The sequence below is a fragment of the Gallus gallus genome, chromosome 1, assembly GCF_016699485.2.
Source record: "Gallus gallus isolate bGalGal1 chromosome 1, bGalGal1.mat.broiler.GRCg7b, whole genome shotgun sequence".
Lineage (NCBI taxonomy): Eukaryota > Metazoa > Chordata > Aves > Galliformes > Phasianidae > Gallus > Gallus gallus.
This window is the reverse complement of record NC_052532.1, coordinates 76909011-76932514: the sequence shown is the minus strand read 5'-3', so window position 1 is coordinate 76932514 and position 23504 is coordinate 76909011. Positions and strand designations below refer to the sequence as shown.

Here is a 23504-nt window from a genome sequence, read left to right as displayed (position 1 = left end):
TGTCCTGACATTTTCAGTGTTTGTTCTTACTGCTGTCACTTTCTGTGAGCATGTGATTGTCCTGTTCTTCCTTGTGCTTGTCCCAGGACCACAGCATGGCTCAGGTTGGCATGGACCTCTGGGTTCATCTGGTCCTACTCCTGTGCTCACGCAGGGACACATCCAGGTAGGTTTTGAAGATCCCTAGAGAGGAGACTGCATAAACTCTCTGGGCAACCTGTTCTGATGCTCCATTAAGTGGCCTGCATCCATCTCCTGGTTCTTGGTCTTCCAGACTGCAACTGCAGTTCCTACTGGTCCTGGTGCTGTGCAGTCATACTCTTTTTGCTTTGTCAGATGTGGTTACTTTTTCTTGTGACAAAGCAAGCAGTAATTTCTATTTCTGTGGCAGCCTAGAATGTGAGCTGGTGTTCTCCTCTTTGGTTCTGCTCTCCAGTGAATAAATATTTCTTCTAGAGACTACAAGTAAGATTTCTAACAAGACTGTTCTCAAGTGCAGACTTTGAGGTCTCACTCTCATGTCTACACTTATCTTGCTAGCTCATCTCACAGGGTAGCTTCCTTTACCTTGGTTTTTCTCCCCATACTTTGAGTCTGTGGAAGAACTTGATGTACTATTAGCTTGATGTACTACAAGTTTTAAGAAGGGATAGGCGGAGCAGGAGGGGTTGGGGAGTTGCCATACATGTTAGGAAGTGAATAGATTGTAAAGAGCTGCCTATGAGAGAGACAATCAGGTTGAGAGCTTCTGTGTTAAAATTAGGGACCAGACCAATGAAGGACATACGGAGTCATGGTCTACTACAGACTGCCTGATAAGGGGAGCAGGCTGACAAGGCATTCTTACTTTAGTTACAAAAACCATTGGTTTTGCAGGCTTTCATTCTGATGGGGGGATTCCCAGCGGACATTTGGGTGGTTGAAAAGCAACATGGCAAGTTGTAGGCAATCCAATCCAGGACATTCCTGCAGTCTGTTGAGGATGACTTCAGGTATTGGACAAACCAACCAGAGACAAAGTGTTACTGGACCTGGTACTCACCAGTGCAGAGGAAATCATTTAAAGGAATTAAGATTAGAGGTAGTCTGGGCTGTAGTGCCTGTACTCTGGTTGAGTTTGTGATCTTGTGGAATACGGGCCTGGCAAAGAGCAGTCAGGACTGGTGGCCTTTTACAAGACAAAGGAAATCAAGTGATAACATCTACCTGGACCTCTGTACCGCTGCTGTCATGGTCCCACACCATATCCTCATCTCTAAGTTGGAGATAAGGATTTGAAGGATGGAGTATTCAGTGGATAAGGAATTGGTTGGAATGTCACAGCTAGAAGGTTGTGGTCAATGGCTCTATGTCCAGGTGGGGGTCAGTGACAAGTGGTGTACCTCAGGGGTCTGTCCCGGGACTGGTGGTCTTCAACATCTTTGTCAATGACATAGATAGTGGGATTGAGTGCACCCTCAGCAGGTTTGCTGAAGACACCAAGCTGGTGCAGTTAACACAATCAAAGTGCTCAAAAAGTGAGCACTCAAGAACCTAGTGAAGTTTAACAAGGACAAGTGCAAGCTGTTGCATTTGGGTCAAGGCAATCCCATATATGTGTACAGACTGGGAGAAGAACTCATTGAGAACAGCCCTGTGGAGAAGGACTTGGGGGTTCTAGCAAAGGAAAAGCTTGACGTGAGCCAACAGCGTGCATGTGCAGCCTAGACGGCCAATTGCATCCTGGGCTACCTCAAAAGAAGGGTGGCTAGAAGGGAAAGGGAGGTGACTATCTTCCTCTGCTCTGACCTTGTGAGGCCCCATCTGGAATACTGCACCCAGGCCTGGAGCCCCCAGAAAATATTGAGCTGTTGGAGTGGGTCCAGAGGAGGCCACAAAAATGATCAAAGGCCTGCAGCACCCCTCCTATGAAGAAAGACTGAGGGAGATGTGCTTGTTCAGCCTGGAGAACGCTCCAGGGAGACCTCATTGCAGCCTTCCAGTGCTTAAAAGGAGCTTATCTTCAGGATAGAGACTGACTTACACTGTTTGATAGTGCTAGGACAAGGAAAAACAGCTTTTAACTAAAAGAGGGGAGATTAATATTAGATGTTAGGGTGAAATTCTTTACTCAGAGGGTGGTGATGTACTAGCACAAGCTGCCCAGAGAAGCTGTGGGTGCCCCGTCCTTGGAGGTGTTCAAGGCCACGATAGACGCAGCCCTGGGCAGCCTGATTTGGTGGGTGGCAATCCTGCCCATGGTAGGGAGTAGAAACTGAGTGATTTTTGAGGCTCATTTCAACCCAACCCATTCTACAATTCTATAATTCCATTATGCTATTACAGTGTTTTGTGTATGGTGTTAAGGACAGCTGAATGCAGAAAGCTATAGGAGCTAGGGATTGTTACCAAATTCAGCAAGCAGTGAGGCTGAGCATGAACTCCAGAAATACACACATGCATGATAGATACGACCAACCATGGAGAAATCAGCAGAAATAGGAAACAAGTGCTGTGGCATGTGCTCAGGAAAATACAAACAGCACTCAAAATGGAAATGGCAAATATGGCCCAATCCTCTTTTTACAGGCTTATCAAACCTTGAGTGTGCTAGTGGACCTTGTGTATGCACACTGTCACGGATCTCTGGTTGCTGGTCTTCAGACTTGTGGTCTGCTAATATCTGTCCTTCATGCCTTTGGCCCTACTTACTGGTTATTCCAGCTTGAAGTTAGACTTTTTTTTTCCAGACACACATGCTTGCAGAGGTAGCACAAATAGCTTACTATGGAGGTAGCCCGGCTGGTGGTAGTTGGGTTCAGTGCTCAGCTGGACAGGCATACTCAACTCTCCATTTTCTCCTGTTCATTTCTCCCTGGCTTATCTTGATACCTCCTTTTCCCCACATTTGATCCTTCCCATCAAAATTCCATAGCAAGTTTTGCTCCCTTAATCCTTAGCATCTTGTAATAATTTCTACAAAGCGCAACAGTTCTCAAATATCCCATAATAAATTTTCTTCTAAAACCTCATGATAATCTTAGTTTTTTTTATCAGTTATGAAGTTTCTGGCTGAACCTTTTCAAGGATTCACTTGTGTGATACCTGCAATGGTTCAGTCTATCAGTGTCTTGGGAGTTCTGGTCTTTGTTATAGCCTCTGTTATCTTCTGATTTTATTACATCTCTGCTACTTCTAGGGGTTTTGTTTTGTTTTTTGGACGTTTTGTGCTGAGTAGCTGTTAGCCAGATACCCTTACAGCTGGAAATTACTTTTCCTTGCGCTTCACAGCAAATTATGAAGCTTCTGAATGTATGTCTCTCTTCAAGCTTATGTGGTGAAGTCTCTGGATTGTCTGACATACAGGACCCTAGGCTTTCCCAAGGCCTTTCAGAAAAAAATAATCAATGTTAGGCACTGATATGAAAAGAATTATGAGATTGCAAAGCAGAGAAAATTACCTCCTTGTATAAAATAACAATGCATGCACTTCTTCAGTTCTGCATTTCAAGTGTCCTCTGTCAGGGAAAAAAGAAAAAAGAAAAAGGATTGTAAAACTGAAATATGTTCAGAGGAGAACAAATACATCCAAAGCTATGGATTGGCTTCTGCAAGAGCGGCAGCAGGAGGGTGGGTCTTTTTAGGCTTGGAGAAGATGCCATGGGGAAATAAACAATACAATGGTGCATAAAATTGTGAGCAATACTGAGAAAATGAACAGGAAACAGATGTTTGCTGTTTTCCAGCAATAATAACATCCTAGGATCTATCTATGTCATCCAAGGTGTAGAGAGCTGTGGAAGCTTATAAAGATTTCAAACATCCCAGATGTAGGGTGGCTTTTGTTTAGTGAGGCTGGGAATCCTGCGAGGAAGAAATTCTTTACTCAGAGGGTGGTGAGGCATTGGCACAGGCTGCCCAGTGGAGCTGTGGGTGCCCCATCCCTGGAGGTGTTCAAGGCCCGGTTGGATGGGGCACTGGGCAGCCTGATCCGATGGGTGGCAGACCTGCCTGTGGGTTGGAACTGGGTGGGCTTTGAGGTCCCTTCCAACCCAAGCCAGTCTGTGATCCTATGAAGCTGTGCCTATCCTTCTGGCAGTGATGCTAACCTGTTCTGATGTGTTGCTGCACGCTGCGGTCCCTACACTAGCATGTAGCATCCTTGCTTGACAGCCCCTCTGTCTTGATAACACCAGTGGCAGGGGTAGAAAATGCTTGGTTTGGATCCCAGCATAACAGTGAATCTCCAAGTCATGTCAGGCTTCTCTGAAAGATGGGAATAGCTGCTGTCTTCATTTTCTGAGTAAAACCAGTCTCTTAGCAAGCGTAATTCCTCCTGTTTTACTTGCCTGTGAGCTTTTTGCTGTAGCTGGGGGAAGATGGAAGAAACTTGCACTTTTCTTAGGTGGTTTGCTCCCATTCTAATCTTTATATGCGCCACTGCAGTTATCTCTGCTCAGATGGATAACATGAGGTGGTACTGAAATACTAGCAGTAAGCTAGGGAAGAAGGACCCTGGATTGAGCTGGGGATGGAGGCAGGCTGTTTGCCCCTGTACACTGTTGTAAGGCTGTCTGAGCAGGGCTGCAGCTGGTCACTGGGCTTGCGTTTCCTTGTTACATTGGGAACTATGGCCATAAAGCTAAGAAATTTGGAAAACGTGACTGCTAGATCATCTTTTGGTACCCTCTGTTAGTGTATCTGAATGTCTGAAAGCTGCTGGTAACACAACTTGCCAAAGCAAGAGCTGGGGCAGAGCAAAGCAAGAATTGTAGAATCATAGAATGGCTTGGGTTGGAAGGGACCTGAAGGATCATCAAGTTCCAACCCTCCTGCCACAGAACTGAGAAACTGAACTGAGGGTTGGAAACAGAGCTGCAGTATAAAAACACTCTCATAAATTAAAAGCTGAGTGAGAGAAACTGGTGCAATGTGTCTTGGTATCTATTCCACTGTCTTGTGTGCAAATCTTACTGGGTGGCATTTAACAGATTGAAGAGGGGAAAAAAAAATGAGTAAGCAGTTCTGTAACACAGCTGACATGCTGTGAAGTTATTTAGGCTAAAAACAAGGCCAGAAGTTGCAAAACAAACCTGGAAAATGGAAGAGGTGATTTGCTGTGTGACGGCCAGCGTGACAGGAGCAGTGTCATACTTCTTGTAAGATCTTCAATTAAGCAGTGATGCAGCACTGCTGAGCAGCTTACTGTGGCAAAATAAGGAAAACAGACTACTGGAGAGGAGGCTGGGGACAACACTGAAGAAGTAATGGAAACAGAAGAGAATCTAACAGCAATATAGGCAGCCGCTGCTGGCAGTGATGTATGCTGCAGAACTGGGGATGGGCAGGCTGCATCCAGAGGAAGGGACTGATATACTGCACTGCACATTTCAGAAATATGGGTACAAAATTTAGGTCCTGGAGTACTAGATCTCATTGTATATAACCACACAGATGCATACTTGTAGGGGCTGAATGCAGAAGTATTTCAATGCCTCCCCATTTGCACCCAGATCTAGGCAGCTAACTCTGGGCTCCTGGCTTTGCTGGTATGATTGGTGCCCATCGCAGCACCCAACTTTGGGTGTGGATAGGAGCAATTAATTCTGGGAGTGGGCTACAGGGACACGTCTGGAAGCAGCAAGACTTGGAGAGTTTATGCTGGGTTGTTCCAGCAGAGCATTGTGCAAAGGAGAGTGTTATGCTAGGGAAGGAGGACTGGGTTGTATGGGGGTACTACGGACACTGGTGTTTACCTATGCCTTGAAATAGCAGCCTTTAGGAAAGCCAGGGAGCCAATCTGAATAACTGAGTGATGGGTTTCATCTATGAAGTGCCTGAATAGGAGGCTGCATTAGCCAGTAAAAGGCTCTGTGAGCTGGGAGAACGGGAGCATCTCAAATGGGTAGTGAAAGCAAAAGCAAGGCAGGGCACATGACTTCAATATGTGATTATCCGCCTGGGGAATCCACCTCGATTTGCCTATGATGGATTACAGCAGAGCACTGATCTCTTTTTATCATGCTGTCAGCAACTACAGACACAGTCACCCACCAGCACCTGAGTGAGCAGCAGAAATTTGCACCGACTGTTTTGCACGGGGTCAGAAAATGCAGCGGTCCTCTCTTGGCCTTAGAATCCTTGGGTGTAAGAGAAACATCAGCGCATCTGTGGATAAGCGCCGATTCTCACGTTGGCTCTGGCTGTAAGAGGAGCGCTGCACACGCAGGCAAGCTGGGGTCCGGCAGCAGAGATCAGCCCTGCTAGGAGAAGCACTGAAGGAAGCTGACGGCAGGTGAAGGGACACAAGCAGCAGTCCCACCTTCGGTGCCTGCAGGAGGGACTGCCAGCTGGGCCTGGCCGCGAAGGGTCTGGCTGCGCTAGCGCAGCTGGCCATCCTCCATCCTGTGAGGACCCCAAACGACAGAGCGTTCAAGCACTGAACGGCGTGTGTTCCTCCTCCTCCCGCTGCTGCTGGGGTAAGGGACCGTCATCCAAGCCCCGACCTGGGGGAAGACTGCGGAAAACCTGAGGAGGGCTCGGACTGCGGGCAGAACTAATGCCGCTTGGTAAGCAACGAGGAGGTCACAAGACGGCGCGTTTCAGAACCCGGCAGCCTCCGCACGACCTCCCGTACCCCCGCGGGGCGGCAACTTCCTGCGGGCGAGCTGCTGGCGGGGCAGCGGGGGACTCCAGCGCACCGCTTTAGGGGCAGCCCCGGGAGCTGCTGTGCGGCGGGGAGCGGCCTCCGCCGCCAGCATCCGCGCGGCCCGAAGCCGCCCCGCTCCCGCCGCATCCCATCCGCAGCGGAAGCCGCGCCCCCGCCGCCGGGCCCGGCCCCCGCCGCCGCCGAGCCTCGATTGGCGCCGGCGGCCCCGGCTCCCCCCGCGCCCCGCGCCCGGCCCGCCGCAGCCATGAACCCGCTCTTCGGCCCAAACCTCTTCTTACTGCCGCAGGAGCAGCAGGGGCTGCCCGGCGCCGAGCCGCCCGCCCCGCGGTCCGCAGAGCCCTTCGCGGCGGAGCGCGGCCCCCCGCCGCCGGCCTCCCCGGCCGCCGCCGGCCCCTTCCCCGCTCCGCCTGCCGCCATGGCCCTCCGCAACGACTTGGGCTCCAACATCAGCGTGCTGAAGACGCTGAACCTGCGGTTCCGCTGCTTCCTGGCCAAGGTCCACGAGCTGGAACGGCGCAACCGGCAGCTGGAGAAGCAGCTGCAGCAGGCGCTGGAGGAGGGCGGCCGGGCCCGCGGCCCCCCGCGCCGCGACCAGGCGGTGCAGACGGGCCTGGTGGGGCCCATCCGCCCGCTGGGGCTGGCGCTGGCCGCCGGCCGCCCCGCCGCGCTCTGCGGGCCCGCCCGCCCGCTGGGCTCCCCGGGCTGCCACCCCGGCGCCCCCGCCCAGCCGCCGCCCTTCGCGGCCAACTCCCGCTTCATGCCCGGCACCATCTGGTCCTTCTCGCAGGCCCGCCGGCTGGGCCCGGGGCCGGAGACCACTCTGGTGCAGGGGCCGGGGGTGTCGTGGATCCACCCGGACGGGGTGGGCGTGCAGATCGACACCATCACCCCCGAGATCCGCGCCCTCTACAACGTGCTGGCCAAGGTGAAGCGGGAGCGCGACGAGTACAAGCGCAGGTGAGCGGGGGACGGGCCGCGGGCGCCGGGTGGGGAAGCGCTGGCAGCGGGACCTGGGGCCTCCAGAGCGCGGGCCCCGGAAGGCGTGAGCGTGGTGAGGCAGCGTGCCCCCCAGAGAGCGGCCCTCTGCGTTTGGGACTCCTCAGGTTCGCAGAGTAGGTGTTGGGGTCGGGAGGGACATCTGGCGAGCGTCCGGTCCAGCCCTGCGCCAGCCGGGCCGTTGCTCGTGTTCTGCCGCTTGAAACCTCTTGGGATGCTGACCTTGTGCTTTCTGCCTCCTCAGCCTGGCATGAGGACCAGGAGCGCTTTTCCAAGCTGGGGCTCGGAGCGGGAAGAAATAGCAGGATGCCGGTAGCCAGGGTTCTGAAAGGGAGGGCATCTGGAAGCGTTGGGGAAGGAGGAGCAACTGGCGAGTGGGTGAGGAAGGCGAGGGTGCAGCGGTGAGGAAGCAGAGCAGGTCTGGGAGCCAGGAGGTCTCTGGGTGCATGCAGATGTGCTGAGGAGCTGGGGGCACACAGGGGACTGGCTCTCCAGGCCTTCTTCTTCTCTCACTTTCGCAACCCAAAAATTGCTGCCAGGGCTCTGCCGCAGGTGGCAGTGGGTACAGGAGCACCCTGTTCTTCAGGGTTCTGCACCACCATAGCTGCAGCACAGCATGCTTCTGGAGCAGGGCACAGTGCAGGCACGCTGATCTTGTGGCTGGGCGTCCTCCGTGCCATGTCTGGAGCACTCCGCTCCAAGCTGGGTGGTGAGGCTGTCTGAGGAGCGGCACACAGGATGGGACCAGGTGGCAGCTGGAGCAAGGCTTGGGGCAGCGCAGGTGGGTTGCTGGCTGCTCACCGACTTGGGATGAGGAGAGATCACTCTGTGATGCTCTAGGATGCTTGTAAAGTACACTGTTAAGTAGCCGAAGGAGCAAAATGTTGCACTTGAAGCATACTACTGCCACATGCCTTGGAGTTGTGAGCTCTGGTGCCAAAGTTGGGGCTTGGGACCCAATATGACACCTTGCATTTCTAGCTTGGTAAGGCTTTGTCTGGGCAGATGTTCCTGCTGCACAGCTGGTGCTCTGAAGCACCGAGTGAGACATATGAGAAGGGAGTTGACATCTCATTTTTTTCCTAATTGCCGCTGCTTTTCTGTGCACCTGAGGGCTTTTCACTGAGCAGGGGTTGGGTTCCTTGAGCAGGCAAGAGCAGCTCTCCTTTCTTGATGTTTTTAGATCAGATAGCAGGAGCTAGTCCCGTGTAAGGGCAACCTGAGCAGGGAGTGGGGCCACCTTTTGGGAGAGGAAAAGCAGAGAGCTATGAAGAAGGAAGGGAGACAGTGGTCAGATACCCAGCTGGGATGTCAGCACCTCTTGGGTTTGTGAGCGTGTGAGCTGCGGGGTCTGGGGTGCCTGGCTGCAGTTTGCTGGTGCTGCTGAAGCCTGGGCAGAAGGGAGAGTGGGTCACGGTGCAGCCTGCTGGCTGGGGACAGGCGGTGAGGAAGGCCACAGGCCAATGTTATTGGGGGGGATCTATTTTTGGACGGTGTTACTAGGGGCAGGAGAAAGCAGACCCCACCCCCAGACCCCCCCCTACACCGGGTCCTAAATGGGGGACGGCAGAGGAGGATCCCGTTTCTGTGCTGTCCCTGCACCATGGGCCAGCCCTGACGTCCCCCTTGCTGTGTGGGAGCAGAGGTGGCTCTGGCAAAAGAACTTGTCACGTCCCCAGCTTTGGTGGCCTGAGGTCAGGAGGGGGTGGCTGGCTCTGCCAGCTGCTGGAACATGCTTTCTGCCCTCTCCCTCTGGGCAGACTGGTGGCATGGGAGGGACAGGCATCCCTGTGGTGGCAGGGTAGGGTGGCGGCAAGCTGGGACCAAACAGCAAAGCTTTGGTCCAGGTGGCAGCAGCCTGGCAGACTGCTGGCTGCTCCAGGCTGGGTGCAGTGATGCAGCCGGGTTATAATTAGGAGTGGTGCATTGCAGGATGGAGCAGGGAAACAGAGCCAGGCAGGAGATGAGCCTGAGAGAGAGAGGTTTGTAAGGGATGGATGTGCGTACTCGTCTCTTACAGCATGAATCCTTACTTTCTGCCATTAAGTCAGCATTTATATGATCTGTACTGGTCTTCCATGGCATCTGTGTGACATGAATTCTCCCAAAGCTTTGGCAGATCAGGCAGTGCAGAGGCCAGAGGAAGGTGGAGGCCAACAGAGCAAGTAAGCCCCATGCTGAAAGATGCTGACAGTTTTTTTCAGTTGTGGAATGCGTCTTCTCCCCAGGGACAGAGGCCTTTTTTGAGTGGTTCCCATATAAGGAAAATCCTACCTTTTAACTTTCTCCTTCCCTCTCTTTGTCTTTTTCTTCCCAGGAAGGGATGCAAAACCCTTTTGCTTCCCCCTCTGAGACTGTGGGATGAAACCCACAACACTAAGACTGCACACTTTCTCCTTGTCTGAATAAGGAGAAGCGTTGCCAGCTATAAGAGCTTAAAAATGCCTAACTCAGGACTCTCCAAATCGTGGCATCATCTTCATACCCTAAGATGATGAGAGTGAGGGCTTTTTGGGAACTCTCTGGTTTCCTAGTCCTTGGGATTTATTTTTCACACTTGTAAGCAAGAGAAGAAATTTTGCATGTCCTTGTACAGCGTTAAAAGCTGGGGTCAATGGTGCTTGCAAACGTTAAGCAGAAACCAGAGATCCCGGTACAGTCAGGGTCTGGCTCTTGTTGCTTTTCCAGATAAATTTTATTTCATCAGAGAAATCCTGCCTTTCCAAGGAGCCTGGAGCAGCACCGCAGTGGGCCTGCAGTGTCCTGCGCTGTGTGGGACAGCCATGGGCACGGGGCACGTAGCAGCCCATTTGCTGTCTGTGATCATCATTTAGCGAATGGCTGTGCAGCTGGTGGCCTCCCAGCCAAGCAGGCTGGGCCAACACCGCAGCGTAACCCAAGGTGATGAGCTCATGGCTGAGAAATATGGTGTGGCCCACTGCGGGGTGACGTGTCTGGACAGCAAAAACACACAGACAGACTAGCATGGGCTTGGTGCAGAACTGCATAGCCTAATGCAGCACCCACCATCCAGCCCAATCCATTTGTGGGCTAATGTGCTGCAAGCTGGCATACAAAGGCATGATCTGTCATACTTCCTTGCGGGACAAAGCAATAATTTTATTCTAACCTTCACGCTGAAGTACAGCACGGCCATGTAACACGATATTTAGATAGAGTTCCATGCTTCTAGGCAACCTGAACTGCTCAAATACAATGTAGATGGGTGCAATTCTGCTGTATGCAGAGAAACCTAAAGCCCATTCCTACGTATTGTGGCTGAACGTAACCCAAGACCAAGGGGCTGTGGGTGGCCAAAGCAGCTGGTGGGCTGCAGGGCATGCAGAGCAGCTGCTGCGCAAGGCCTGTGTTTGTGTCCCCAGCTCCTCCTGCCACAAAGCAGGGAACCCTGGCTGTCCCCAAGCGAGGTCCGTGGAGAGCGTTGTGGGGCTGGGTTTGTGACGAGGAGGGCTAATGGGTGTTTAGCAGTTGTGGCCAACTGGAAACAAATGGCAATATATTCCTGGGCATGTTCTGTCTTCCGCCCCGCTGCCATCCTTGCCCTCTTTGGGATTGCTGTGGGGTGAGCAGCTGCTGGTCTGTTCTCTCCGGCAGTCTATGGCACGAGATCTGAGCAGGGCATTTCTTTCCCTAGATGGGAAGAGGAGTACACGGTTCGTGTCCAGCTTCAAGACCGAGTCACAGAGCTGCAGGAGGTGAGCACCCCTGCCCCCTTGCCCTGCTCCCTGCTGCCCTTTACTAGGGCTAATGTGTGCCCCTCCCTCTGCCCGAGGGCAGGAAGCCCAGGAGGCTGAAGCATGCCAGGAGGAACTGGCCATGAAGGTGGAACAACTCAAGGCAGAGCTTGTTGTCTTCAAGGGACTGATGAGCAATGTGAGTCCATGGCACTGGGAGGCAGTTATTTTACCAAGGGAACATGAGGGCTCTGATGCCACGTGCCTTGCCTAATCCTCCTCCTTTGTCCCCTTTCTGTGGTGCTGTACTGGTCACTGTGGGTTCAGAACATCACAGAGCTGGACACCAAGATCCAGGAGAAGGCCATGAAGGTGGACATGGACATCTGCCGGCGCATTGACATCACTGCCAAGCTGTGCGATGTGGCGCAGCAGCGGAACTGCGAGGACATGATAAAGATGTTTCAGGTGAGATGCGCCCGTCCCAGGCTCAGCAGCCAACTCTGGGGAGGAGAGTTCCCAAAGGAGGTAGAAGAGGCAGCAACACAACCCCGCCTTGAGAGGCGATTTATCACCTGCCCTGTGCTCCTTGTGGTCCCTTGCTCTCTGTCTCCTCTTGAATGATGCGCTTTGGAAGCATCGGGTGAAAAGGCACAGAGCGGAAAGCTCCAAGTGTTGCTTTGAGCATCAAGTCCCCTCAACCTCTTCCTGATGTGTAGTATTGGGCCCTGGGATGCCACAGCGATAGGACAGCAGCTGCAGGAGGGAGACAAGTGGCTCCAGTGTCTGTCTCTAACTCCATCTCTCTCCTTCCCCTTCCCCTCTCCGTCATCTTCTCTGTCACTCTTATCTGTCTCTGTCTCTTTTCTCTTTCTGAATGTTGCTGCATTTCTGTCTTTCTTTGTTTCCTACAGAAGCAACTGGTTAGTTTCATTCAGTTGAGAAACTGTACAAATTATAAACTTTCTATGATGTTGGACTGTAAATATTGACATACTTCACTTTTTTTAGACTGTCTCTTTTTTCCTGTCTCTGTCTCCCTCTGTCTCTGGTCTGGGGTGGTGGGTGATTTGAGTTCTTCTGCAATAAAATCACATTGTTTTTCTCATCAGATTCATAGACTCCATCTTTAGTTGCTTAGTTTTAATTTTAGAAAATGCTAAAACCATATTTTATCCATTGCACCATCTTTAACCTGATCATAATAAGCCCGTCTCTCTCTCTCTCTCGCTTTTCTTTCTTTCTTTCTTCTTTTCTTTCTTTCTCTCATTCCCCGTCTGTCTGTCCCCCGCCATTCCTTCTCCCTCCATCTCCTCTCAACTGCCTACTCCTGACCTCGGACCCGGCCTCGTTTCTGTAGTCTCTGCACTTGTCTCCCGTTAAGGTCCCAGCCTCGATGGGGCGGAAGCGGGAGCGGAAGCAGGTCAGCGATGAAGATACTTCACTGTCAGAGAGCGATGCCTCCAGAAAGCCTGATGAGGAAGAAGAGGACGAGACCACAGCCATGAGTATCAATGAGGAAATGCAGAGGATGCTAAACCAGCTGTGAGTGTGGCCTGGCCTCACTCCAGCTGACCCCTTGCAGCCCCACACCACCTCAAGCAGCGCGGCGCTGAACCCCAGCTCTGCCGCACAAGGAGATGCGTGGCCAGCCTGGCTGCAGGCTGTGGCTTTGTGCTGTTAGCCGTAAACCAATGCCACATCTGTGGGCTGTGCTCCTGCGAAGGCCTTCTGATGGCGTGGGTCATTATGGCTTTCTCCACCCTGCCAGGCACTGGCCTTCTCCTTGGTTGCCCTGCATATGCAGGCTGGTGGATGTAGGGGATGAGAGCAGTCTGCTGCTTTTTCTTTCTGGGCAGTGCTGAGGTGGGAGCTCTTTCAGGGCTGCTCTTTACGCCCTGTGCTCTGTGGCTACACTGAAGAGGGACTGACCAGGACCTGAGCCCTCATGGCCATGGGGAGGATGCTGCTTTAGTGCTTGAGTGCTGTCTGTAGCCCTGCCCTCCTGTCCTGGGGTATTCCCAGCCTGCTTCCAGCCCAATGGCCTCCCAAGGACAGCAAGGATGATGTATTTTCCAGGGGGCTTGTTTCAGTTCCACTGTGCCCTCACTTTCATGGTAATGCCTTCCCAGGTGGCATGTGCCACTGAAAGCAGTGCTGAGCCATTTTCCCTCTGCCATGCTCCTCTTCTCACCACTGCTCCTGGATTTTGTGAGTCACTAGCTCAGTCTGGGGCTTCTGACCATAAAGCTGGCCCTTTCCCCATTGGCTATTGGTTCCTGTGCAAGCCAGGACGAGGTCTTTGGCAATGCTCTGCCTGTCCTCATGGCAGGAGTTTTTCTGCACTGTGCTGACATGCTGTCCCCTTGCTCCTAGGAGGGAATACGATTTTGAAGATGACTGTGACAGCCTCACATGGGAGGAAACGGAAGAGACACTGCTCCTCTGGGAGGACTTCTCTGGATACGCCATTGCAGCTGCAGAGGTGCAGGGGGAGGTAACAGTGGAGCCGTGCTCTCTCTGGTTTCAGCCTGGGGCTTGCGCTTGATGTTTGGGGTGCTCAGTCCTGCTTGAGCCCTGGGAGGTGTTTGTTCAGTGGCTGAGCTTCAGAGTCCTTTCCTCCCTCATGGGCCCATTCTCATGCATTCCCCCGACCCAGCTGGCTCTTATGGCCACACTGGGCTCTCATGGCCCTTGCCCACTGCTGGGGCAGCAACTCTGCCCAAACTGAGGCCACAAAGTCTGGCCAAAGACTTTGCTGTCTTCACCTTTGGACCTCATTGGTACGCTGGGGATGTGTGCTTGAACACAGTCTATGTGCAGGATATTAGCTGTTCTCTCTGAAGTTACTGGGTTTTTCTGGGATTTTTCTGGGCTGAAGTGCTTACTGTCTAGTGTGGCACATCTCAGATCTCTCTGCTTCGTGTTTGCAGGGCTGACTCATGTCTGTCACCTGGCCATACTGCTTGTGAGCTTTTTCCTCTTTATTCAGTGCTGCCAGTTCTCTCTCTGATTTGTCCCTCTTTCCTCTGGCTCCACATGTCGGAACTTCTCTGCCTCTAAACATGCTGTCTGCTCTCCTCAGCAGCAGGATGACAGCCTGGAGAAGGTGATCAAAGACACAGAGTCATTATTCAAGAGCCGTGAGAAGGAGTACCAGGAAACCATCGACCAAATAGAGGTGCAAGGAGCGAGGAAGGGTGGGAAATGGGGGAGCGGGTCCCTGAAGGAGAGAGATACCAACTGCTAGTGCATTTATTTGGTTAGCAGTGGGATGGCAGCCTCAGATCTGGCTATACCCCCTGCTCTGCATTGCAGTGTGCTTTAGGCTCATCTCTGCATTGCTTTCCTTTGGCAGCTGGAGCTGGCCACGGCCAAGAATGATATGAACCGGCATCTGCATGAGTACATGGAGATGTGCAGCATGAAGCGAGGTCTGGATGTGCAAATGGAGACTTGCCGGCGGCTCATCACCCAGTCTGGAGACAGGTGAGCTTGGAGGGCCAGGGCCTGGAGCCAGTGTGGTGGTGAGTGGGAGCTGAAGCAGTACTCCCTGTCCTGGTGTGATGTGGGGAGGAGATAGGTCACAGACCTCACAGGGCGGGTATTTTAGCTTCTCTTCTCCTTGTCCCTGCCCACCAGATGTGATTGATCCTTCCCCTCAGCCGTGCAGTGACTGCTGCCTTTATTCTCTACAGGAAATCTCCTGCCTTCACCCCAGCCTCCACCAGCGAGTCAGCCCCCAATGAGGAGAGTGAGGAGTCGGATCGTGACCCCCCCAGCGATGCTTCCATCAGATAATGAGGGGAGGCCCTGTTTCCTCAGCCCCTCACTCCTGGCTGAGAGGTGTCTGAGCTGTGGCTGGGAGAGACTGTCAGGGACGTGGAGCCACTGGTAAACATTTGTTGCCCAGGCCCACCCCCACCTCAGGGCATCTGGCAGATCCCCTGCTATCAGGTGTCTTGCAAATGGCTAGGTAAACCTGTCCAGGCTGCTCACCTCCAGCCCCTTCTGTTCCTCTCCCCTGCTTTGGTTTAACTATGGTTCAGGCAGGATGGTCCCAAACTTGCCACAGCAGTGTTCTCCAGGGGCTGTTCCTAGGTCCTCCAAACACACCTCCTCCAGACTCTGTCCTGGCATATTTGACCTGACCCTGGCCCTCCCTGCGCCGTGCAGAAGCCGAACTCAAGCTGTACCTCCCTGCAAACTGGACCTGACTCTGGTGCCAACTGGACCGAGCCTGGGGCTCTTCCCATCCTTGCTGCTCTCTGGGCACCGGGGTGGCCCTGGAGCTGCACCAGACCCCACCACTCTGCCCTCCTTTGGAGCAGGGACAGAGTCCCGCTCACCATGCACTTTGCTTTGCTGCGCGTCAGCAGCACATTTGTTACGGAGACCAGGAATCATTAAATGGGACAGATGCCTTTTCTACAGCTCCTACAGGTGTGGGCTCTCACTGGGCTGCAGCAGGTGCTGGGCTATGCTGCTGAAAGCAGGGCTCCTTTGCCCATCCCCACACCAGGCCCACTTCAGCATGGTCTTCCTAGGGTGCTCCATCCCTCAGAAGGTGCTGGCGGCGTGATCCCTCTTCTGGCAGCTACAAGCCCTCAAAGGGCTGCATGTAATGCTGGTACTGCGTGGGCCAGGCTCCAGGCTAAAAATAAATGTGAACCCAATTGTTTTATCTGCACTGATGCTACGGCACTTTCCTCCAGTGTGTCTGCACCCCTTCACTGCAGGCCAGCATCCTCACTCTGGGTTTCTCCTGCTTTGCATTTAAAAATATCAAAAAAACCCAACTGCACAAAAATGTTGGTTAACAGGCTGAGATTAGTTGATGGGGGAATGACTGAGCAGTGCTGAGATATTGGGACAGTTTCAGTTCCTAGAGGAAACTAAGCTGAACATGGTTTGTGCCTAGCAGACCTTCTTGTCTAAGAGCTTGGTTTCTGCCAGGTGAGCTTTTTGCCAAGGTGTCTGGAACATCTCCTTACTCATCCTCAGTTCTGTATCCAACCTAGGCATCACTACAGTATCCCTGTCCTGCCATCTCTTGTTGCATTTACCTGTGTGGGCCTTGCCCTTCCCCCTTGTTATTGGGACCTTTGGGTCCAGTAGGGTGGGAGAGGTGTCCTGCAGAGAGATTGTTTTGTAGGGCTGTTTGCAGACCAACAGACCCAGGCTGCACAGCAAAGGCAGGTGAAGCTCCAGAGGAAAATGCTTCCTGCAGAAGGTCCTGCAGGGAAGGTAAAAGTAGATCACTGTAGAAGATTTTTGGATCGCTTGTAAGATTAGGAAAGGTAGATAAAATGGGGGCTGCGGGATGCAAGAGTTTACCTTGCTAGATTGGTTTGTGTAATTAACTGCTGCTGTGCTACACAAGCAGAGCACCTGCACATCTGTGTGTTGCAATGCAGAGGGTCAGCATTTAAGCAGGGCGAGGTCCTCTGCATGTACTTGCAAGACACATTGCAGTGCATGTTGGTGTTTCAGTGTAGGTGAACTGTCTGGTTAGATACACCTTTCGTGGTTGTTCTTATTTCTTTTCCCTTTGAATTTTGCTTTCTAGAAGAACAAAAAACAGAGCACATATTTTCATCTGATATTTTTTTCTTCTGAGTGATGTTGCCTCACACACAGTAGCTCAGGGATCACTTTCCTTCCTGCCTGAAGGCTCTTTTGGTTTATACAAATCCCCTTTCCCATATGTTTCCTTACAGCGTTTTCTACCCTTTCTCTGAAGTGGAGATCTCTGCCTGGCTGGCGAAATCTGTCTCTCCCCATGCATAATCCATGGCATGCGTATCTTGGCTTCTGATCTGTCTGTCCTTAAGAAAACCACAGGACTGTAGAGTATGTTTGCTGAAAGATTTCGAGCATGAAGTGCAGGCGGACCAACATCTCAGTCTTTAGAAGTCATTGCTCCGATGATCACCTGGCACTGTCAGACACCTGTGTGCCAGGGCACATGGGAATCCCAGCCCCACACTATGGATCAGAATTCCTTTTGCTGTGATGCTGAGATCTCGTCTACATGTTTCTGCAAGATGGTGAATTGTATTGGTAGTAGTAGGCTCTGTTCTCCACCAGGATGAAAGCCCATGAGATCTTAATGGTGGCATGTGCAATGCTGATTCTTTGCCTCAGCCATTTCTCAGCATGGGAATGACCGCCCAAAGCCTCCAGTGGTAGCTGGACCATCTCCCCTCCGTCAGCCTGTCCCCCAGTGGTGACCGCACATATTTGATACTGGATGTGAGGAGATGTGTGCTTCTATTTATTTAACTCTACTCTGTGGGCTCTTCTCTTTCTTTGAGGAATATTTAACCTGTTTTTCTTTGGCATGAGCTCTACTGGGAACCATGGTGTCTAGGAACTGTTCAGCACCATGTTGATTCTTGAGGCCCCAACCTTTTCCCTCTTCTAGGACACCTTGTGGCAGCACTGGCTCAGGCAGCAGTATCAGAAGAAAACGTTTGGTAGAGACTCAAATCTTGCTGGTTGGTCTTTGTGAATACCTGTGGTCATCCCCCAGCGGATGATCACATGTCCCATTCACCCTCAGACTACAACTCATTCAAAACCTTGGGTTGGCCTTGTCTGTCTCAAAGTCTTCTTGGTTTCAGGGGCATCTTGTCAGTGGATGGGGAGGGGACCTTTTCCTATCTTGGACCTGGCAGATAAGTTGATGAAGTGAATATTGGAGGAGCAGGTCAGCTGCTCTTTCCAATTGACCTGGGAACATATTGCTGCTGAGCCTAGTCTGGTCCTTACTGCATCACAGCAGACCTCGGAAAGCAGGGGACAAAGTCTTGTTGCAGCATCTGTGCATTAATGTGAATTTTTATTGCCCAAGTGCAGTCCAAGCAGATACAGTCCCATGGCACAAGGTATTTGGCAGTTCTTCTGTCAGCATCCATCTCAGGACCCTGCAGATGCGACTGCTGTCTATGTGACTGCCTGTTGAAGGCCATCATTTTGGAGTCTCATCTCTGAACTTACATCAAGGTCCTCCCTCTGAGTATGTAGTCAGGCTGGTTCAGCTTCCCTACACTGTAGAACTCATGTTGAAGCAGCCTAGAAACATGCTGTGCAAATGTTGGAGAGGGAGAAGCCACTACTTTGTGTAGCTGAGGACAGGCACAACATTTTTTAATCATCTGTGGGGTTGGCACAAAAGCCCCCCATTGATGCAAGGACTGGGACATATTCATTTGTCAGCATCCTGCCTCCATCAGGTACCAGGCAACACTGCCAGTCTTTGGGCTGGAGTGAGAGGCAGTTCTCTGCCTTGGCTGCTGTACTGTATGAGATCAGCCTCTTGGCAAGGGCCTTCAGCAGATGATGCCAGGCGTTTTGCTGTAAGGCTGAAGTGAATGCCCCCTGCTGAAGGTGTTTCTGATATGTGACATGCAGAGCAGCTTCTCTTCCCCCCTTTCCTATTTTGTCTGAAAGGTGAATTCTCATCGCAAAGAATCCTGGCTGCCAAGTTGGGCCCACTGAGAGGTCAGGGAGCATCACCTTCCTTGTGCCTCATTGCATGGATGTGGGATATTCTTACAGGTTCTAGTAGGGGTTCAGCCACCCAAGCACTACATAGCCTGGGTAATTTTTCCTGAGTTTTCTCCCTCCCTTTGCTTGTTCCTGAGTCCCATCTGTTTTAGATCAATCTCAGAACAGAAAGAGTCTGATTTTGTCTGTTCAACTGCAGTCCCGCACCTCCCCCCCAGCATCACTCTGAAGGCTCTTTGTTCCAGCTGCACACAAGCTTTGTGTGAGTTAGCTTTTTGCTACTTCAGGATTCTTTAGATGGACCTGAATGAGATGCTGACAACCATCACTGGAGCAGCTTGTGATTCCCCAGTAACCTGTTCAGAATTCTGTTTATCTTCTTTCTAAGCCAGGAGAATGGGAGCTATGAAAGCTGTACAGAACCTTACTCTTATTTCTAGATTCAAACTAGGAGACTGCCTTTCCTAAGCTTTATACCTTTGCTACAAAAGCTTGAACACCAGTCTCTTTCTGTGTTTAGACAGTGGTAGGTTATTTTCTAAGGAGAGATCTGTGAGCCAGCTCTGCAGAAGAGCAGAGAATAAATGGCAGGCCACCTTTAAATTCCTGCTGAGTCAGCCGGGGTAGAGCTGGACCAAAAGCTGAGACCCCTCCACCGGAGCACTAGCTGTGTCAGTAGCTTTGTGATTTCCAGCTGCAGGTTCAAGTCACCCTAAGAGCTGGCACAGGTGCTGCAGACTCATGCTGAGGTCTTCTACATGAAGAGCTCCACTCCTATGTGAAGGGAGGTCGGAATTAACATAGAAGACAGTGGAGTGCTGGAAATGCATCTGTATGATGCATGGATGGGCTCATGAAGCCGGCTGGCAAACCTCTACTGGTGGGACCTAAAGCTGGCAAAAATGGTAAGGCAGCAAGGAGGGCTGAATGGGCTGGAGGCAGCTGTAGGGAGGTCTGGTCACCAATGAAAACCTTCTGAAGGATGTATGAGACTATGATAAATGTTTCAGATGTGGATTTTCTAAATGACTGAGACATTTTGTCTCAGAATGGTAATAAAGGAGAAAACACTCTAGGTCCTCTGGAAGAGGAGGTATAGATTTCATAGCTTGGAAAGCAGCCAAAAGAGCTGAGAGAATGCTAAGGTAACGCTAGGAGAGGAGTGTGAGCAACCACTAAAAGTTGCAGTGACCAAACTGAACCAATGTCACAGCAAATGAGAAGAGGCAGCAGTTTCAGCTTATGCAAAAGACCGTACATCTGGGCAATGCACAAGAGGAACTGGAAGCTCTCAGGACAAGAAGAAATGTGCTTAACTGGCATTTCTGAAGGTCACCATTGCATTGCAGAAATCCCAGCTCACCGCTGTAACCCACTGGTAAAGGAGGAATAGGAAAGTGAAATGTGAATTGGGCTTGCAAGCTGTGCTAAAAATCACATTCCCTCTAGAGCTAATAGCAAAACAGTATGATCTGACACACATATTCATTAAGGCATTGAAGGGTCTTGTATTTAATCCTGAATCATGGGAGAAAACACAGTGATTTATTTCTGAACTACCTCTGCTTCATGTGAAAAGGAAAGTTATGTTGTTGTGGGAGACTTTGGCTGGGATTACTGAGGAATATGCTATACCATGGGGAGCCTCTCGTTGAGTTACAGACGATGGCGTGTCCAAGTAAGGCAAGGATTTTATATGGCTTTATGATAGATGAAGATTAAGTTAGAATTAGTGGTTGCCTAAAGACAAGGGATTGACAAACAGATCAAGCCATTGCCCAGGACAAAAATACTGTAATACAGAAGTGCATGATATTATATAGCCTTTTCTTAGGAATTCCCCTAAGGGGAGTATTAGGAAAGTTATTTAAATGGGAGACCCTTGGAAAGATGAGAGTTCTTCCAGTTATCCAAAAAGCAGTGATTTAGCATGCATGAGAAGATGGCTTCCAGTAAGATGTTTCCCTGAATAACTGGCCATGTGATAGTAGTACGTCATAGAAAAAAAGTACTATTAGAAGCAATTTTTAGAAGACCTTAATAAAAAATACAATTAACTTTGTAACAGCTGCAGTGACTGTGCGTGAAGGAAGGGGAATGCAGGGATGACAAAATAATTAAGATGTATCAACAATAGTAATGTGAGTGGCTGATGATCTCAAGAATAAATATCCATAGGCGGATCGCTAAGGAGATTAACAAGTTGTTTTAGCTATATCTAAAGGAAAATCAATCCTAGCAGTAATATGAGCCATTTACTTGACTGCGATTAAAAAATTTTTAAAAACCTTAAATGAAGGGGGGAAAAAAAGAAGTACTCATCAGCTGTGTCTGTTCTGTATTTGGAAAGAGCAGAGTGTAGTCACAGGGGAATGATGAAGCACTTTCCAGGCCATTAGCAATCACGGAGGATCCTTGACGGGGCTGTCTCGAGGAGCACTCTCCATTTCCAAGCATGGGTGTCCCAGAGTACTCTGCTACTGTGAGCAGCCTGCAGTGCCAGGGGATGCTCCAGGCAATGGAAGGAATGGTCCTGGGAAAAAGTGCAGTGTTCTAGCTGCTTTCTTTTTGCAAATGTTGTTTTACGAAGCGCCCTGATCTTGTTGGTGATGGCTGTTGGCTGCTGAATCCACAGTTTGCTGATGTCAATTAGGTGAGCTGGGAAAAAGTCCTTTAAAAAAGGGTGAACAGGTGAACAAATGACCCAAGTGATGAGCCTGGCAACGGTGATATGGAAACGGTGGGGGAGGAGATGGAAAATCAGGAAAGAGAGGACAGTCTGCACAGACCTGGGGGGACGAGGAACTGACAGCCAAGTCTTACAGCATTTTTCATAGGTAGGGATGATAGCTGAAGAGTCTAATAAAGGGTAAATGCCTGAGTCAAAATGCTGAGATGTATTGAAATATAATTCCATAATTTATTTTTTAAATTGAGTTAAAGCATCGGCTTTGTTTAGCCTACGCTATAAATCTAAGAGCAAGAAATAATTGTGTGCGACCACATGTGGGACAACAGGAGCTCTGGAAAGTCAGAGCAGCCTCGGTGAGTGCCCAGCCAGACACCGAAGCCAGTGAGATCTTTACAAGTCTTTATTTCTGTGTGGCATTGGTGTCTTTTGTCCCTGTTTGCATCAGATTTTGGAGCAGGGGTGAGCAAAAAGTCCTAACTGATTCCGGGCTGAAGAAAAATGCTTTGAGAGTAAAAAGTTCAGTCTGTTTTGTTCCTCAGAGCAGGTGAAGGAAAATTATTGCTCACAAGGATGATGTAGATGGCTGTTTAAGCAGGCTGAGAAAGGCATGTGGGGACTATGAGGAGATGCAGAGGCTGGAGGCCACATGCATTCAGTGGGACATTTGGGTGTGCTCAGGGTCCAGCAGCAGCACTCAGCCTGGTAACTAAAATCTGGAGACTGCAGACTGTTTTTGGAAGGTTTGGCCGGTCTGTCTTTTCCAAATCCAGTTGCTCTTCAACACACAGCTTACCCTTACTGGCAATCACATCGATGAATTCATCCAAGGGTGCAAACAGATCTCGGAGGCATCATTTCTTGCCTTGGAAGCAGCTCAGATCCTCTCCCAGTGACTTGGCGCCAACCAAGTGCCGACTGACTCTTTGTGCTGGCTTTCAGCTGTCTGATACAGAGATCAAACTGATGGTTATTGCTGGTTTCTGAACTCCTTGGAGATCCTTTCTAAAATCTACATCACATCTGTAAATCCCTACTCCTTGGTGTCGAGGGTGACGTGTGATGAATTACAGGCGTCATTAACTCTTCATCCATTCTGTGTCCAAGACCATCTGAGACTGACACATGGCACTGAGAGACTGCTGCTCCTCATGGCATTGACGTGTCTGCAAGTCCCAACATTCAGTCTGCAATGGTGTCTTTGCCTCACCTCTGCTGGGAAAAAAATCTCCTACCTACTGCTGACAGAAGCATTGCTTTTACTTTTCTACTGTGGCCTTCTTCATCTGATCCCACCCTGTCTGAGATGCATTTGAAAAAGATTTTAATAATACCTTTTCTTTTGTCATACTCTGTCCTAAAAACCTGCCTTCTTAGGCTCTTTTAAATTTAATTTGCTACTGTTTATGAATTCTTCTATTTTCATTTGACTACAGCTACTGCTTTTTGAAGGCTGTCTATTCAAGTCTTACGCAGTAAAGTATAACGCATTACTTATTGTTTCTTCTAGGAGATGTACATATAATTGAAAATAATTTCCTCAAGAAGATGACACTGCTATAGTAAGATAAGACACGGAGGTAAGTTAGCTGTCCTGCAGTAAGAGGTTATATTCAGCTCACAGAGCAAGCAACAAACTATTTGTTTCTGTGGTATATATGCGGCAAGACTGCCAAAATGTGGGCAGGTTGGTTCTGCCAAAACGTCTGCTTTTGTGAGTGGCCATGTGTGCAGTGCTGTTTGCATACTGTGACTTTGGGTCGTGAAGCTGTGCTTTGTGAAAGGCATCTGTTACAATGAGTTTGGAACACTGTCATTGGAGGTGTTTGTCTTGTACAAATGTCCAATACATGCCTCGCAGTCTTTTCTCTCCGAGCCCTGTATCTTCCTTGCACAGACCTTTTGGAGTGATGTGCTCAGCAAGCGGTTTACTTTACAAGCAGACAGTATGTGTGGGTGTCCA

General features: G+C 50.6%; 1 protein-coding gene across 9 annotated transcripts; it reads left to right on the top strand.

Moving 5' to 3' along the window:
* The first annotated feature begins 6632 nt into the window (after nt 1-6632).
* IFFO1 (intermediate filament family orphan 1) lies at nt 6633-23416 on the top strand. 9 transcript variants are annotated; one of them, XM_015293717.4, is made up of 10 exons: nt 6633-7606; nt 11301-11361; nt 11444-11539; nt 11668-11808; nt 12255-12263; nt 12725-12885; nt 13717-13837; nt 14426-14521; nt 14699-14829; nt 15039-23416. In XM_015293717.4, the coding sequence occupies exons 1-10, from the start codon at nt 6894-6896 to the stop codon at nt 15139-15141; spliced, it is 1632 nt and encodes a 543-aa protein (XP_015149203.2). In that variant the 5' UTR covers nt 6633-6893; the 3' UTR covers nt 15142-23416. The 9 variants fall into 9 exon arrangements, with proteins under 9 accessions (XP_015149203.2, XP_015149198.2, XP_015149189.2 ...); XM_015293712.4 differs by having other exon boundaries at nt 12701-12885; nt 13717-13825; nt 14429-14521; XM_015293703.4 differs by having other exon boundaries at nt 12701-12885; nt 13717-13825.
* Nucleotides 23417-23504: the final 88 nt, after the last annotated feature.

Coding starts and splice junctions, on each gene's coding strand:
- IFFO1 (XM_015293676.4), top strand. CDS start 6,894: ATGAACCCGCTCTTCGGCCCAAACCTCTTCTTACTGCCGCAGGAGCAG. Junction 12,886..13,716: donor CAGAGGATGCTAAACCAGCT/GTGAGTGTGGCC, acceptor CCTTGCTCCTAG/GAGGGAATACGATTTTGAAG. Junction 13,838..14,425: donor CTGCAGAGGTGCAGGGGGAG/GTAACAGTGGAG, acceptor TGCTCTCCTCAG/CAGCAGGATGACAGCCTGGA.